Source organism: Triticum dicoccoides, chromosome 4B, assembly GCF_002162155.2.
Source record: "Triticum dicoccoides isolate Atlit2015 ecotype Zavitan chromosome 4B, WEW_v2.0, whole genome shotgun sequence".
NCBI classification, from domain to species: domain Eukaryota; kingdom Viridiplantae; phylum Streptophyta; class Magnoliopsida; order Poales; family Poaceae; genus Triticum; species Triticum dicoccoides.
The window spans coordinates 5,764,417-5,782,618 of record NC_041387.1 but is presented as its reverse complement, the minus strand read 5'-3'; the positions used below and the strand labels follow the sequence as shown (position 1 = coordinate 5,782,618).

At 49.0% G+C, this 18,202-nt stretch overlaps 3 protein-coding genes across 3 annotated transcripts; 1 reads left to right on the top strand and 2 right to left on the bottom strand.

Annotated features, from left to right (window-relative positions):
* Window positions 1-1,592: 1,592 nt before the first annotated feature.
* LOC119294515 (protein ECERIFERUM 26-like) lies at window positions 1,593-3,263 on the bottom strand. The gene is made up of 2 exons (XM_037572711.1): window positions 2,781-3,263; window positions 1,593-2,669 (listed from the first exon to the last, which is right to left on the bottom strand). The coding sequence occupies exons 1-2, from the start codon at window positions 3,210-3,212 to the stop codon at window positions 1,842-1,844; spliced, it is 1,260 nt and encodes a 419-aa protein (XP_037428608.1). The 5' UTR covers window positions 3,213-3,263; the 3' UTR covers window positions 1,593-1,841.
* A 1,478-nt stretch (window positions 3,264-4,741) lies between these two features.
* On the bottom strand, window positions 4,742-6,519 carry LOC119294513 (3-ketoacyl-CoA synthase 5-like). The gene has a single exon (XM_037572709.1). It carries the CDS (start codon window positions 6,456-6,458, stop codon window positions 4,980-4,982), a length of 1,479 nt encoding a protein of 492 aa, XP_037428606.1. The 5' UTR covers window positions 6,459-6,519; the 3' UTR covers window positions 4,742-4,979.
* Window positions 6,520-7,298: 779 nt separating this feature from the next.
* Window positions 7,299-8,090, top strand: LOC119293162. The gene is made up of 2 exons (XM_037571716.1): window positions 7,299-7,546; window positions 7,613-8,090. The coding sequence occupies exons 1-2, from the start codon at window positions 7,367-7,369 to the stop codon at window positions 7,811-7,813; spliced, it is 381 nt and encodes a 126-aa protein (XP_037427613.1). The 5' UTR covers window positions 7,299-7,366; the 3' UTR covers window positions 7,814-8,090.
* Window positions 8,091-18,202: the final 10,112 nt, after the last annotated feature.

Sequence of the window (18,202 nt, the reverse complement as noted above, 5' to 3'; positions counted from 1 at the left end):
GCCATGTGGGGCCCTCCAGAAGCTTCTTCCTTAGCTTCCAAGTTGACTTTGATCCTTATCTGTAGGAAAAAAATCTCCGAAAAGTTTTGGGACATTTTGATCTTTTCTGATATTGATTTTCTTTAAAAAAACATGGCAGAAAACAGAAACTGGCACTAGACACTAAGTTAATAGGTTAGTCCCCAAAAATGATATAAAAATGTATAAAATGATATTAAAAACATCCCAGAATAATAATATCATAGCATGGAAGAAGCAGAAATAATAGATACGTTGGAGACGTATCATGGCGCTCCTCAGGTGCGTTTGCGGATCTTCCGAGGAGTGCGGCGGATGGAGCGAAACACTTTGCATCTCGGGAAGGCGACGCCGAACATAGGCTGTTCTGGTCACAGTTCTAGGCGCCCGAGAACCCTCCGCTCCTGAGCAATCATATGAAGCAGCGGATGGAGTTGCACCGGATGTGGGAGCCGGCCATGAAGGACCTTTGTATCCGACTGTGGCCTTCAGAACCGTTGTCGAGCAGCTACTTTGGCTTGGTGCAAAAGTTGCATGACGCCGTGCCTCAGGTTGATGCCGTGAAGCAGTCCATATGCATTGAGGGAGCCCAGATGTCCTTCACAAGGACCATGATGCACGAGCCGAAGATCAAGCCAGTCGAGACGGCCACCTGACCCCGCCCCCTGGGAAGTAGCACAAGCGCCCCGAGCAATACTTTCTTGTCGTGATGGACGGTGCTCGCGCAATAGAGGCCCAGTGTTCAAAAGATGTAATGTATGAATGAACATGCACCAGATGGCAGTCGAACCTTTTATGCCTCTGCAATCCGGTTTCTTTGTTTGGTTTATCATATGTTGTGTTTTTTTTTATTTTGACTCTTGTCTGGCCATTTTTTTCTGCAAGTTATCAGTCGTCAACTTCGGCCCCCATGTAGATGCTACAAGGGGTGTTTCAACCTCTGCACTGCAAACCTTAGCCCATGTTTTGGTGCCTGAAGGCGGTAGTGTGTGAGGGAAACCAGGCAGTTAGACCATGTGGATTTAGTTCTTTCACTTAGCGATAGGAGCTTGACAGCGGGGGCTAGTGACCAGTGGTTCGCGATGTTCGGACGAGCCGAGGTGGGAACCATAATCACCTGGTTTGCGTGAGGGCAAAACCTTTGTATAACACGGCGTAACCTCCGCTGATCTTTAGTTTAACACTTGTTGGATCGCTGACCAGTTCTCGCTTATTATGACAATCAGTTTTCGGCTTTCTCCGCTTAGGTACTTAACCATGCTAGGTAGAAGTACAATCGCTGCGGTTCTCTCTTTACCCCCTAGCCGAACGTGCGGAACGTAGGAGGGAAAGTACAGGAGCCGGGCAACTCAACTATTGACCCAAGACATAATTCGAAACCGATTCATATAATGCAATATCCGAAACGCCGAACACTTTAAAAGAGAAAATGGTGCTGGACAGATGTGTAGGGCGAGATTATAACCGAGCCCCCAGTCTATTAGCCGGTCACATAGAAAAAGGGTATGCACCAAAGTGGCGTGCTTCGGCGTCGAAGAGCGGAAAAGCTATATGCAATGTGAAAGATTGCGATGGGACTGAAAATAAGGTAGTCTTAATTTCCTTTGAGCTCGAGATGTCTAACCGTACAATCTGAACTGCCAAAGCAAATACTTTATGAAAATGGATAAATTTTACAGAGAAAAGGTTTACACAGGGCCTTAATACGTGGTTTGACGTCCCTACTATGACATGATGCACGTCTGTGCCTTTGCTCTTTAGGGGAGGAAGAACTGCTCGGAAATTATCATAGGTATAAGAAGATCACCAGAGCTGATCAGGTTTCAGGGAGCCAGGAAGAGCGTGTTCCTGAGCTCGGCTCGGAGGGCCTGGACGTCGTCATTGGGGAGCACCACCATGATGACGCGGCCACGCCCGCTGGCGTCGGACTGCACCAGCACGGCACCCCCCTGACCGACGCCGTCCATGCCGTACTCCACGTGTGCGGGCCTCTGCCCCATGATCTCCAGCCCGTACAGGTCGACCTGCTCCATGTCCACGAACGTTAGATTGGCGCCGTAGATGACCACGTCCCCCGGGAAGCCGACCACCGTGGCGGTCTCGTCGACCAGATCCTTGGCCAGCAGCGCAGCCAGCTCGGACACGTCCGTGTTGGCCGGCGCAGAGCCCGCCTCCACGTACCCGACATTTTGCTCGTTGGCCAGGGAGTAACCGCTCCAGGCGGACATGTCGGTCTTCACCACCGTCACCGTCTTCACCTCGTCGGTGGCCCTGATCTTGGCCACCGTCTGCCATAGGAGCGCCGATATGAGCTCGAAGACGCCGCCGGGAGCCGCTGGCTCCTGCTGCCGCAGCCTCTCGAGCATCGTTTCGGTAATGTGGAAGGAGTAGCACGTCATGTCGACGCTGGCGGGGACCAGCCAGTGGTCTTGGATGGGTCCGACCGGCTTGACCGAGCGCGGCGCGACCGCGGCAGGCGCACGGTTTCTCTCTCGCGGCTCGTTGATGGGGCTCATGGTGACGGCGACTGGCTTCTTGCCGCCGAGTATCTGTGCCCAGCGGTTGAAGCAGGTCGTCGCCGACGCCACGTCGCCCATGAGGTGCGCCCAGCTGAACCCCAGCGCCATCGCTCCACATTTGAAGTTGGTGACCTGCGATCATTCGAGCTCAATCACCTTTGTCATTATGTACGTACAACTTTCAGTCACTACTATACTACGTACAAACATGTAACAGATCGAGCAGCGGGACGGTTAGTCTACCTGGACGAAGAGCAGCGGGGAGAAGGAGAGCTCCGGGCCGAGCACGTGGTGGTAGCAGAGCTGCTTCACGCGATCGACGGCGTCGTCGCGGAGCAAGTCGTCGAGCGCGCGGTCGCACTGGGCCTCTACGATGCGGATGCCACAGTCGTTGCACTTGACGTATGGGCGGCGCGAGGCATCGTCGGCTTCGTCGGCGTGGCGGCGGACGCGGCCGGCCAAAGGGTAGTAGGCGTCAAGCCAGGCGAACATGGGCTCCTTGAGCACCATGGTGGTGACCCCCGCGGAGTAGTAGTACACCCCGCGTAGGTAGTGCAGCCGGAACGCCAGGTCCGCGTCCGCCAGCTCGTAGCTGCCCACCTCCGTCACCGAGCTCGGCACCACCGTCGACACCCGGTGCCCGTGCACCGCCGCCGCCGCTGCCTCCGACCCCATGCCGTTTGCGACTTCTTTGGCCCGGTGGGACGCGTGTACTACTGGTGCCCCCTTTACTCACCGGTGGCGGTGCTCAGCACGGGCTGGGGTTTAAATAGAGTTTTTTCTTTTCTTTTTTTGCTTATAATATATGGGGTTTAAATAGAGTTGGGTGGTGAACGAAAGGCATGGAGGAATCCATGGATGCTAGGTATGGAAATACAAACATTCTTGTACATGCTGTATTATGTGTTTGCTTTTGTTTAATTCTATAAAATCGCAGTAGTAGGATCCTAGTTACTCACGAAAATGAACCTCCATAATTGACAGCCTATACTTTTTTTTTTGCGAATAGTGACAACCTATACATTGGAGCCTGGAATTTTCTTTACAAGTTTTAGAATGGTCTGTTCTTTACAAGCTAGGTTTATTAGGGTGCGTCTATGTCTCTGTCAACTTGGTTAGGTCTAGGTCGATTCACAAATTTAAGGAGTTGGGCACCTGCATGCGTTGAAGCCGCAAGCTGGCAGGCGAGGGGGTTGGGGGAGTTGGGAATTGAACTGGCCGGACCACAGAGCATTGAACCCACGGGATCGAGTGAGCAGACGTAGTGCCTGTCCATCCGATCAACGTGTTATAATGCATGAGAACTGCACCGCAGCAGCTACGTAGTTGCGTGTCTCAACCACGAGAGGAGACCACTCGACAACGAGCAACGATAGACCCACGTACAGTTACGTGAGGCTTTTACGTAATGGCTGATTTGGACGTAATTAATTGGTTTAGGATTAGTGGGTAGGGCCCACCTTGGTTGAAAACAGGGGGGAGACGAGTATTTATGGAAGGGTAAGTAAGATTTCGTACGATCTTTTCGTAGGTGTAGAATTGTCGCTCAACAACACAGCATTTTGCATTTCATCCAACCTGAGAACATGCATGTCCAGGGTGTTAGATTTTATGGGCTTCAGCCGAGTAAATTTTGTATCTCAGCGCCGTAAAATATACTGCTTATATGTTATCATCAAATTTATGTTTTACCAAAAAGGTTGCAATTCTACTTACACGCACCGAGATCTAGAAAAGCCCTCTTGGTTGCAGGAAATGACGGAACTCGTGGGCGAGTTCGCCCAGTGATAGCCGGCTTAGTAACTAGAGACTTGCTCCTCCGAAGAGTACGTAAAGAAACTTGCACAAACCAGGCCGTACCACAGAGTTCCATCTGAATTGTAACCTGGTTGGTAGTAGCTCGACTCCACCAAGCTAGAGGACTCGCCATAGGAAGCAGCAAGCCGGCCTGTCATAATAACCTTGGTCGTTGTAGCCCGAGTGTTCCATCTTGCCGGATGGACGTGAAGTCGAATGACCTAGACATGATCGGATGTTGTGATGTCCCCACGGTCGACGCCATCTCCGTCGAGGGTAAACATATTTACTTGGTCGTAGGGTAGGTGCCGCATCTTCTCATTGGTCTCTGCGGAGTAATAGCAGTGTGCGCAAGATGACCCTTGTGCTAGTGAAGCAATTTTGACGCTGCAATTAATTACTCAGGGTTTCCTCGTTGCTTTTTGTATATCTCACCGGTTTACAAACGACTCACACACAACCCAAGAATGGGAGAGATACACTCGGAGACCATATATCTTATAGATCGATGATTCGGTTACAAATCTCAATGAACAGACCTTAATTTCCCAATGTGCACTCTCACGACATCTCCCCCGATCTTAATAATAATGTTTAAACTCAATGAGCGGATCTTGATAATGTATTGTGTAGGCGAGCTGCGTACTAGTTGTTTCGGACGTCAGGAATGTCCACTGGATACCTGTGGATGCACGTGGACCACGGCCCATCAGTGTTGCGGGCAGGAGGGTCTATGCACTCCCACACCGCGCTGTTGCACTTAAACCCTGAGCCGAAGCCGATCATCCAAATGCGGTCGCCCTTGCGCATCCGGCCCTTGGCCTCCACGTAGGCCAGCTCGTACCACAACGAGCTGCTCGACGTGTTACCGAACCGGTGCAGCGTCATCCGCGACGCCTCCACCTGCTCGTCGGAGAGGCTGAGGTTCTTCTGCAGCTCGTCGATGACGGCGCGGCCGCCCGCGTGGATGCACAAGTGCTTGAACGCCGTGGAGAAGTCCGGGATGTAGGGCTTGACTCGCACGCGAAGCACCTTCCGCGCAACAAAGGAGAGGGCAAAGAGGAGCTGCTCGGAGGCCGGCAGGACGAGTGGCCCGATCCTGGTGATGTTGGCCTCGAGCGAGTTCCCGGCGATGGCCATCAGGTTCTTGCTGAGGTTGATCCCGATGTTCCCCTGCTCATCCTCCTCCTGATACACGCACCGGTAAGCGCTGTCGTCGGCGCCGGTGAAGGTGCGCACCACGTGCTTGAGGCGGAATCGGGCCTTGGCGGGGGACGTGGACAGCAGCGCGGCCACCCCGCCGACGCGGAACAGGCAGTTTGGCAGAAGCATGGCACGCTCGTTGCCGACATAGTAGTTGGGCGTGATGGTCTCGGTGGAGACGACCAGCGCGCGGGAGCCTCGGGGAAGAACCTGCAGGAGGTTCCTGGCGAGCCCCACGGAGATGAGCCCCGCGCTGCACCCCATGCCCGAGAGGTTGATGCTACGGACGTCGCTACGCAGGTTGTACCTTTTGATGATCACGTCCACCAGGGATGGCGTGGGGCAGAAGAGGCTGCAGTTGAGGACGAGCACGCTGATGGCGTCCGGGGTGACGCCGGTCTTGGCGAGCAGGTCGTCGATGGCGGAGAAGACGACGAGCTCGAACTCGGCGCGGGCGTTGTCGAGGGTGCAGTACTTGTGCGTGGGGACGTAGTTGTGCGCGGCCGGGAGGCAGGTCTCCTCCCCGAGCCCGGAGCGCTCCAGCAGGCGCGAGATGAAGCGGACGCTGCGGTCGTTGATGCTGGGCGTGTGCTTGTTGTGCTCGATGAATGAGGCCATGGGGATGCGGGCGAGCGGGCGGTTGAAGGAGGAGCTGAAGCAGGCGTAGTCGACCAGGTACACCGCACGCGGACGGAGCAGGAGGTACAAGGTGGCTGCTACGGCCGCAACGAACCCGGCCAAGAACAGGTGCGCTGGCTGGAACTCACGGCCACGGAGCCAGCTGATCAGCTCCTCTGGCCCGAGCCACACCAGGGCGACGACAGAGAGAGTGGCCATGGCAGCGGTGACAAGGGCAAGGAAGTTGTCCACGATGAGCCGGTACACGGCCTTCGGGTGCATGGCGGCACACGACGAGCTCATGCTGCTCGATCGGTTACGTGTGGGTGTCTTTGGTGCTTTGTGGGTGTCTGATGCCTTTAGGAAAAACTTGAACTGATAATCACAACGGCAGTGGTTTTGTGTTATATATAGACTTCCATTAATGATTCTAGTTAGCTACCAGCCAACCACTTAATGCACAGTTAGCACAACCATACCTTCCCAGCGCGCTCCCTCCACTTAAGAGGTAAGACGATAGCAGAGTAGCAACCTATACATAAATGAGCAATGCTACACGCACCGGCGAATATGCTTACGGGGTTTACCGGGCTGCTTAGTTAGGCTAATTTAATTGGAGGAAATCAGCATGAGGGCCCTGAAATCAGTGGGATGAAGATTAGTTATGAAAGGGGTCTGTAAAAGCCCCGTAAAGCTCCGTGAGTATAGAATGTTCTCATGTCTTTTTTTTTTCATGGTATCACGTGTCTCATTTACTCCCTCCGTCCGGGTTTATTAGGCCTCACAACACGCTAATTCGCCTGTGTACATGCGGCTACGCGAGGATGTTATCCGCACCACTGGCAGCCCACGCGATTCGTGCTAACTCCAATACGACGTGCGCGTATAAACTCAGCCGGGCAGCATACAACATCTTGTATACCGCGCGTATTCTTCTCTGCCTTCATTGAAGGCCCACATGCCATCTGGTGTTGATAACGGCTACCTGCAACAGGCGTCAGCGACCGGCGCCACGACATTTACTGACCTATAGCCACAACGGATACATGCACCAGGCGGGACTTAGGTGGTGTTGGCCATGCTTCAGTCTCAACGGCTACCCGCTCGACGCTCCTCTCTGCCTTTTTAAACGCCATGCCTCCTTGCTTCGGATGGCCATTCCAAGCAGATCCCCTTCTCCATTGCTCTCACATTAGCCGCGCTTCCCAAGCATGTGTTCGTCCGCGTCCCGTAGTAGTTCAACACCACCTACGTCTCACCACACGAGCAATCAGATGCCTCCGCTCCCTCTCATCCGTTGCCCCGAATGCAACGCCGGCTACGTCGTCTGGTTTGTCTCCGGTACAGAACTTAACCCAGGGAGGCACTTCTACAAGTGTGAACGGCATGGGGTAAGTTTTTCGAGACCTTCTCATTCCACCTTCTCCGCGGCATTCTAATCTTTGTTCATGGTGCAGCACGGAGGTTGCAGGTTCTGGAAGTGGGAGAACAAGTACATACAGTACTTGAGCGAGCGATGGGGACATCTCATCTCGCACGCGAGCGTCCATCGCCACGTCGCACTGCTCGAGCAGAACCAAGCATTCCTGAAGAAGATTTTCATGCTGTGTCTCGCGAACTTGGTGGTCATGGTCACTATCTCCATCCACAAGTTATGAAGTATCATCCGCCCTGCGCACGGACATGGGCACGGCTAGCGCACTGCTGTAGTATCAATTTTAGTGTATCCGTTACGCATAGGTACTGCCGTTTCTTTTTGTATGTTCTAGCATCCCATGCGTATGTGCATGTATAGGTTACAACGTTTTAGCGAGCCCATGCAGGCCGCGAGTGGGTGCGTAATTAAATTATCTGGATGGCGTATTGAGTGGGGCACCCACCGTAATTAAACATGTCTCAAATCAGGAAACAGATCCAAACACGTACTTAGCGACAGGAGAGTGAATTCTGATTTAAGTCGCCGGCCGCCATTCACACATGCAGCAATAATAGAGGGCGATGCGCGCCATCAATACGCCCAGCCCACCTGCACAGAGTAACGCCACCCATGTAAAATTCAATGATCCAATTAATATTGTGCCTTTTACATTGGTTCTGCTCTTTGCGTATCTGATGCCAAACCCTGTCTCCCAGGAATAAAGATTGTAAAAATCGTAGGCCTCGTTTATAGAATCGAACGTCAGTCCAACTGATGGCGTCACTACGGTGTCTGTTTTCCTTTCAGCAAATCCTGTCAGTGCTGTTTCCAGGGCTGTCACCCTGTCAGCACTTGTTGCTCTCTCGTCTGGCACTGCAACCCTCCTGTTCCTGAAACCAGCAAAGAAAACGAGACTGTATATGATTAATCAGAGTGACTTGGACGCAGTTGATAACTTCTGGTAGCAAGTAATTACCTTGTAACCCACCCGACTTTGTCATCAAGGGACGCGTATCTATTATCCATCCTCGAAGCCCTATTCTCCTCTAGATCCGTGGTGTCTGTTTCTGTCCTAACGTCGACAGCTTCCAACAAATCAGCGAATCCGCCGCTGGGGTCGTCCTCGACAACCTCTCGTAGGACGCACAGCCTCTCCGAATCGATGCCAAAAACAGCGGAATCAGGGTAGTTAGAAATGCCCCACGAGGAGACAGATCCGTTCCTTTCCGCCACAAACGCAGCCATGCTATGTAAGGAGGGCGCGGGGGAGATCTGTTAGAGGGCGTCTAATACTATCTTCCTGCTAAAACAAAGTCAATTCATATGGATCCTCACGGACTAACCTGGATTCCCCTGCTTCAGCTGAAGCCATGCCCCTCTGCTCCGCCTGCGGCCCTGTGAGCGTTAGGCTTCAAGAAGATGTACAGTGCCGCACCGGTGAAAGCGTTAGCATGCGTGCTAAATGACGACGCGCCCAACGTCAGGGCAGTTATTACCCCAGTGCCGCACCGGTGTATCCGCAAGAGGACAAGCGCGTATTTGTACGAGCATAAATGCTCGTGGCCCTCTTACCAGGATGTAAAGCCGGCGTATTCGCAGACAAAAAAAGCAAAACACTGTGCGGTATTTGCGGAGGGGGGAGTGGCGCTAATTTAACTGCGAATCACGGCGCGTTGCGGACGCACGAGATAAAGACCTCGCGTGGGGGCATGTCCTAAAAATTCGCGTCCCTCACAACATCACAAGCATGTCCCTTTTTATAAGGCTGGCCATAGTGGGGTAAGGCTAGCCATAGTGGGAGTAACTTAGATAGTAATTAACATAGCACATCCCAAGACATATATGCTTATGTGGCATGAAGTTAATGAGGAGAGAGGTGCTTGTGGTAACATAATATGTTACCATAACATAACACACCCCAATACAAAATGAGTCTACAACATAATAAATGAAAGCTTGCATCACACTACACTTATGTTACTACCCACTATGATGGTAGTAACATAGACTAGTAACATATGCATGTTACTAGTCTAAGTTACTATGCAGTATGACTAGCCTAACATAAGTAGTATAATGCACTTGGGACTCGCAAACATGCTTATGTGGCAGACAATTAAAAAAAAGAGATGGTTATACTAACATAGGTAGATACCGTAACATAATAAATGTGATGCTACTATGTGTCATGCATGGCAATAAATGAGACCACATATGATACTAATCTATGATATTATGCACTATAGAGGTATTAACATAGACTAATAACATATGCATGTTACTAGTCTAAGTTACTCCCCACTATGACCAGCCTGAGGACTCGCTTTGAAAAGGTGCATGCATGCAACCACTCCATTGGTTGTATTAAAAGTCATTGTTGTTGATGCCATAGAAAGGGAATTAATACACTGCATGCGTGCTTTTATATTTGCTGCATGCATGTGAGAGTGAATTAGAAGTGAAATGAAAGAATTAATATGAGTAAATTACTATGTGTCTTGATCAAAGAGAAGGCTTTTTTAGACCTAATAAATCCGGACGGAGGAAGTACATCATAAAGATGATAGTACAAGCCACGTAAACACCGTCCTATCAAAACTGAAAAAACAGCAGAATGCTAGCCTTTAAACAATGGAACTCCAACCAAGAAGGAAATTACAATCAGTACCGAAGAATCCTCTTAACTTGACACCAACACCCGTCACCTGCCTCTGGCACCATCACAGCAGCCACCAAAGGAAAAAAATGACGGACCACCTCCTCATGCGAGCTTGACGCGGCTCCATCGCTTATATGCAGCTTTCCGGACATCCAAGGCGGCTCGGCAAAGGCGAAACCATTACCGTTGAACAAATCGGACCGGGGAAACACGGCGGACACGCCATCAAACTCCAGATCTGGCACCCCCATACGACTAAGACATCGAACGAGGAAACCATATCCGCCATCCACGAACCACAAAACCAGCACATGATCCATCATCTTCCAGATGCCGCTGCTGTAAACCTGCATCTACTCCTGGACTACCTCCCAAGCTCCGCCCCGAGGCTGGAGCAAACGCCGTCGCAACAACGGAGCCCAAGGACACAAGTCCACCACGAGGATGCCGTCGCTGCCATGCCATCCTTACTTGAACAGATTGGTTTCCAAATCCATCCACAACCATATGGCCGATCGCCTCGTCAGGGAAGGATCTGAACATTCTTTATTCAGCGCCGCCTGCGCCGCCGTTGAAGCCAAGACGATGAGCACCCTAAAAACCTAAGCTACTAGGGCCTAAAAATGATCCACCCACATGGATCCGGCGACACCCCTCAACACCGACGACCCGAGGTCGTCGGCAGAGGGGAGCAGCTGGAGAACGGCGGTGAAGGAGACTCTCCTGCAGGCTGGGCAAGATCGCCTTTCCATCCGTAATGCCTAGTATCATATGTTGGTATCATAGAGGACTATTTATTATCGTGCATGACACAAAATAGCACATCATTTAATATGATACGATATCATGATATGATACTCAACCTTCTCTTTCTTCATTTAATTATATGCTACATCATCAACATTGCTTAGTTGGCATGCATGATACTACTTATGATACTCTCATTACGGGCAGCCTAACTCTAGATTTAGTCAAAGGCCGCATCCCTGTTTTCTATTAAAGCAAAGTAAGCACTCATTTCAGCGAGAGCCTATGGTCGCATTTCAACGGACCAGCAGCTTTTGTGACGTTCATCAGAAAGTTTCCTGATACAAAACATCCAGGTTCATGTTTTGCTTCCTACAATCTCTGGATCGGATGGCAACACATAGCAAATTCCAAGAATGATTGATGGCGAGGTATAACCTCCAGATTGGTCACGAACAGCAGGCCAGCCAACCAACTACGACTAATTTTATGGTCTGCATGCATGAGAGAACGTATGTGGTGCCATGAAGAAATTTAGCTTCATGGGGCATCATGGACGGAAACATGTCACACGTCGCATTAAATGCACGACAAGCACGTGCATCAAACTGGCATAAAAACATGCTAGGCAAGTACTACCAAATCACGCACTCTTGCAAATCAACCTATGCTTAGATGGTTAGAAGAATAATGGTATCCTCAGTCCACAGAGTTCATGTCCTAACTTGACGATGGTGTTCGCATTTTCCTGAATTTATTCCAGGCCTATCGGCGATGTGCGTTAAGTGGGAAAATATGTTCTTATCGACTATAAAGGTGTCTGTGGTGACTTTGTCAATCTCAAGATGATGTGTCGGCGCAGTCTCTCGAAGGTGCTCATGAGGTAGGGTGCGTGTGCGTGCGTTCATAGGAATGAATATGTGCGTATGTATGAGCGTCTACGTCTGTAGTGTGTTCAAACAAATCACGCACTCTTAAAATTAAATTAAAAAATTTGGTGGCGAGTGGATGCTTGCGAGAGCGGAGCTATCTCGTCAAATTAACTTCCCTAGCTATATTTGTTTAAAAAAACTTGCCTAGCTATATTTTTTGAAATGGATCGACCACAACGGTTATCGATATAGTGAAGGTGCCTTTGTTGGAGTTATCAGTTTTATACGTCCATCGTAGTCTATATTTATTTCTGTCATCATGTAACGCCCCCATGTATTAAGGTACTGTAGCTCTTTAATTAAGTTAGGATGTCATCACAATTATCTTGCTAATTGTCACTTGTTTCAAAGCTCAAGTGAAATTTCAATTCAAATGCAAGTTCAAAAATTGTTTCTTCAAATGGTGATTAAAAAATGTTGACATTATTCCCTAAAATCACCCATAATTTTTCATGAAGCAACCAACTTCATTTGAATTCCCATTTTGCGCCTAGCAACATTTAAAGTGGTCCACCAGCACCTAAGTTTGCCATTTAAATACAAACAAAAATCTGAATGTTTGCAAATGACCTGAAACTTTTTGTGCTACCCTGAAATATTGCCTAGAATTTATATGCTAAGTTTCACATTTAACAAAAATCAATTGGTAGCAAAAGAATATACAAAACAGAAAACAAAAATAAAAACAGAAAAATAAAAATAAAAGAGGAAATGAGTTACTGTGCAGCTGGGCCTCTAGTGCACAGGAGCCAGGCCCAACCCACCACAGGTCGTCCCTAACCTCGCACTCTCTCTCCCGCGGGTCGGCATTGCACGCGCCTGCGCCGCGGATGCACACGTGTCAATCATCCCCGACACCCTGGATGGATAAGGAGGCCTGCACCTTTTGGGTAGAGTCATCGTTTTGTTTCTGCCTTCTTAAGGCGCCCTTATAATTTGTCTGTACTGAAACCTAACTCTCTATTGTACAATCGGGTCTTGCGACCCCTGTTTGTAATATATATTGTCTTATGTATGTCTGGGTGTTGTAGAGTGGTGTTGTGGTACTACCGTGGATCCATTGTTTTTGTTCGTGCATGCTGCGTGTATAATTAGTGTACGATTATGATTGAAGGCGTCACAAGTTGGTATCAGAGCCGACTGCTTGTATGAGCCCCAAATCTCTTGGACGATGTTGAGTCTAGTCTTGAAAACCTATTTTCAAACTAATAATTGTGTTGTGTGCTTACGGCCCAAAGTCACATATGGATGGGATTTGGATTCTTTTATTCCGCATCCTTACTCTGGGTTCTGAACTTCTTACCTCTTCGGGTTATAAATTTTGTGAACCATAGGTTCTCGTGATGACTTCACTCCGGAGATCCAATTGTTCCTGCTACTCTCTTGTTTCACCAAAAGATTCCGAGAATACTCTCCGATGTTTTTTCGAGACCCTTTGAGCATGCCGCCTTTGCAATTAGTTACCACCGATACATCCCTGTGGATAGCTACATATACCTGCCACTCATGCTTGCGTACCATTACACATGCTAACCTGCCCGTGTTGTTTCACTCAGGATGACTAGAGGAAATGCTCATGGTCGTGGGCGTGGTGCTGAAGATCCACCACCACCACCCTATGTCACAGCTATGATGCATCAGTTCGGATTGAACCACCAGGTCATCGGAGGTTTAGTGGACCGTATGGGAAATCACAATGCTCGTCAGGATCCTGGGCCGATCTCACACTCGGAGTTCGTGCGCCTCAACCCAATCACTTTCTGTAACTTGACTGAGCCACTGGATGCTGATGATTGGCTCCGTGACACCACCTTTGAGATGGAGTCAACTAATTTAGCCCCTGCCAATTACATCATTGTTGACACACGAACACGTCACGTGTACCTTCGACGCCGGGGGTGATGCACCGCGGCTCACGTCGAATGAGACCCGATCGACAGCGCAATACGCAAGACAGTCGCCAGACGCTTTTGAAGACCCGAAACCCCACACGCCCGGGAGGAACCCCGTCAGGGAGTGCGGCGGCTATGGGCTGCCCTAGGTTGATTCGCTCGCCCCTAGAGCCTCGGGATTCGTAGCTCTCAAACTTGGGGAACCACGAAGAATGAGAGAGAAAAACGATGGAGGGATAAAAACGTAGATGAAAAAGTAGTATATTGATTTGTTTGATTGTGTGTTGTTCAATCGGCTGTCACCCCCAACATATATAAGAGGCGGCTGGACTTCCCGTACAAGTAAAAGATTCATCTAGGTTTCCTTACACAAAAAATTACATCAATTCACGTCCTAGAGTCTTAGTTCTTGTCCAACTCGGGTTTAGTCTGAATCTGGCCCAAACTTCTGTCTTGCTCCTTGCGCGGGCCATCGAGCTTGAATATGATCTCTGATCAAGACGGCCCAAATATCAAATTTGTGCGTTTCGGCGAGACGAACAACTCTCGAGTTGATCACTTTTCCAAACAAGGCCATCTTGACTACTCTACGAAGCCATCTTTAACCTCCCGTCGGACTTAGTTATGTAGCTGATTGGACTGTCCGAGCCTCGCAGTGAATTTGCAAGCCGTATACCATCTCAGGTGATGATGAATCCAAAACCCAAGTTTACCGTTTTGACAACACACACAACTTCTGTATTGAACACTTATTCATCCAAGGTCGTCTTGATAAACTTTCACGCACATGCTCAGGTTCTCGTCGGAGCACTTGGATTCAAATTCATCCACTCGGAGGTCAGGGTCCTTCACCCGGATCACACCACTAGATTTCTACACTCGGACGGATATCTTTCACTTGGACCACAAACTTTCACTCAGCTGGCAATATGTTCACTCAGATAGCAGTGCGCGGGACGGTAAGAAATTTTCAATTGACTAAATCTCTATTATCAGCACACGTCTTACTGTTGTTTAATGACAAAAGGCTGACATGCACCGGGTGTATTCTCATGTATTGCTTCTTTTACCAAATCGCACTCTTTTTTTGCACGCGAAAACTTCCGATCTATTCATCAACTGTAAAGGTAGTACAAAAAACACTAGAAGTAAAAATTACATCCAGGTCTGTAGACCACCTAGGGACGACTACAATCTCTGGAGCGAGCCGAAGGCGTGCCGCCGTCATCGCCCCTCCCTCGTCGGAGCCGGGCAAACATTATTGTAGTAGACAGTCGGGAAGTCGTCGTGCTAAAAAATCGCACTCATATACATGCAAAAGATTTCACAGGTCTCCAAAACATGTTGAACGCCGGATCTTTACCCGGTATGTACCTCCTTTTTGCGGGTATATATACCTTCCCCACTAGAAAATAAAATTCCCTTTGCGGTGCTCATGAATTGGCAGTGTTTACAGGTTTGATCCTTCCGATCTATTATTTTCATCATCGACGATGGTTGCTGCTCTAGTGTGCTGGTCTTATGGAGTCTTTGCAGAACGACTTCCCGGCTGTCTACTACAACAATTTTGTCCTGCTCTGATGAGGGGGTGGCAATGATGATGACGCGCCTTCGGCTCGCTCGAGTGCTTGTAATCATCACTAGGTGGTCCATGGACCTGATTGTAACTTGGTTCGCACTAGCCGTAAGCCGGATGATAGATGGGAATTTTGAGCCGCCTCGGGAACCACACGATCTATCCCAACCAACCGTCCGATTTTTCTGTGACAGAAGTCTGTAGGCTACTGTCGCATTACATGGATTGCAACAAGGCTCGTGGAAAGCGCTGAACACAACAGAAGGCTTCTTGTAAAGGCTCAATGGCTCACGAGGAGGGATCAGATGGTTGTCCGTGACTCCATCGAACGACTGCCTGGGCGGACAATCTTTTAGGATTACTATCCGGCCAACCCGTAGCGTCCCCCAATTCTTAAGCATCAAAAATAATATGAGTTTGCAGTGAGATACACATGGTAGAATCTAAGGGGAAACGGTAGAAAAATGCACGGTTACAATAAATATTTTACGAGATCGCAGTAGTTTGTTACATATGTGTCACCCGGCTTAGCGTCACATGTCCCACTTGCAGCAGTGGTGGCTGGCTCTTATAGTGTCACGTGTCCCGTCTTGTTACAGTGGTGGTCGGCCCTTGCAACATCACGCGTCTCACTTGCAGCAATGGTTGTCAGTCTTTAAAGTGTTGTCGTCATGTCTTGCAGCAGTGGTGTCGGCATTTGCAATGTCTCGCGTCCCACCTATAGCAACAATGGTCGAACCTTGTAGCATCCTGCATCCCGTCTGCAGCAGTGGTAGTCGTTCTTTGCAATGTTGCGCGTCGTGCTTGCAACAACAATTGATTGATCTACCCTTGCAGCAACGGTGTCGACCATTGCAGCATTGCACGTCTCGCTTGCAGCAATGAGGGTCGACCCTTGAAGCGTCGCGCATCCCACCTTGTAGCAGCGATGCTGATCATTGCAGCATCACTAGTAGAAAAATTACTTTACGTGAGCCACATAAGTCCCGGTTTGTAAACGGACCGGTACTAATGTGACCATTAGTATCGGTTCCAATGGCTAGGGAGGCGGGAATCATTAGTCCCGGTTCAGGTTGAACCTCTAGTACCAGTTCATGACATCACTTGCTGGACGGTGATGGGTTGGATAAGATTTATCATGTAATCGAGATTAGTTGAGTTAGGGTTTGATCCCTAGTATCCACTACGTTCTGAGATTGATGTTGCTATGACTTTGCAATGCTTAATGCTTGTCACTAGGGCCCGAGTGCCATGAATTCAGATTTCAACCCTTTATGTTTTCATGAATATATTTGTGTTCTTGATCCGATCTTGCAAGTTATAGTCACCTACTACGTGTTATGATCTGGCAAGCCCGCAGTGACAATAGTCGGGACACTTCCCCGTGATGACTGTAGTTTGACGAGTTCATGTATTCACTAAGTGCTAATGCTTTGGTCCCGTTCTCTATTAAAAATAGGCCTTAATATCCCTTAGTTTCCATTAGGACCCCGCCGCCACGGGATGGTAGGACAAAAGATGGCATGCAAGTTCTTTTCCATAAGCACATATGACTATATTCGGAATACATGCCTTGATACGTCCATTTTGCATCATGCTTTTATATCAATATTTATTGCATTATGGACTGTTATTACCTGTTATGTCACAATACTTATGCCTTTTCTCTCTTATTTTATAAGGTTTACATGAAGAAGGAGAATGCCGGTAGCTGGAATTCTAGACTGGAAAATGAGCAAATATTAGAGACCTATTCTTCACAACTCCAAAAGTCCTGAAATTCCACGAAAATCAGTTTTGAAATATATTAAAAATATTGGGCGAAGAAAGCACCAGAGGGGAGCCACCAATCATCCACGAGGGTGGAGGGCGCGCCCCCTGCCTTGTGGGCCCCCTGGCAGGCCCCCGACGTCCATCTTCTGATATATGGTGTCTTTTGCCATGGAAAAAATCAGAAGGAAGCTTTCAGGACGAAGCGCCGCCGTCTCGAGGCGGAACCTGGGCAGGACCAATCTAGGGCTCCGGCGGAGCTGTTCTACCGGGGAAACATCCCTACGGGAGGGGAAATCACCACCATCCTCATCACCATCAATCCTCTCATCAAGAGGGGATTAATCTCCATCAACATCTTCACCAGCACCATCTCCTCTCAAACCCTAGTTCATCTCTTGTATCCGATCTTTGTCTCAAAACCTTAGATTGGTACCTATTGGTTCCTAGTAGTGTTGATTCACTACAAAAAAATACACTTCCGTGATGATACGTGTTTGTCACAGTAGGTAAAGATTTCCGTCATGCATGTACATCCATGATGATTTTATGACAGAATCAAGATAGTCATACCTGTGCTGTCGTAGAAGTGTTTCATGACATTACCAAAATTATCATCATGGAAGTGTCCCTATAAAAGATCCAGCCCTATAATCATTGCTGCCATATGAGATCCAGCCCGTTAAAAGCCTACCATGGTTTGGGCCAAATTACGGCACAGATCAGATCCGTCCCTTTAAAAGGCTTTGGGCTCAATTATGGCCCATATCAGATTCGGCCCGTCAACTGGACGTTATGTTTTTGGGCCAACTTGCTAAAGACCCATTTAGTAATTTGTCCTGATATTAGTTTCGGTCTGTTAAAGGCCGATTTAACATTTCGTCCCTATATTTATTTCAGCTTGTTAATAGCCCATCATATAGTTTGGCCTAACAACGGCCCGGTTTGCATCCGGCCTGCTCGCAGCCGATAATCTGATTGGGCCAAACAAGGACCGAGAAAATTTTGGCCTGTTAACGGCCCATGACGTGATTGGCACTATCATGGGCTGTGG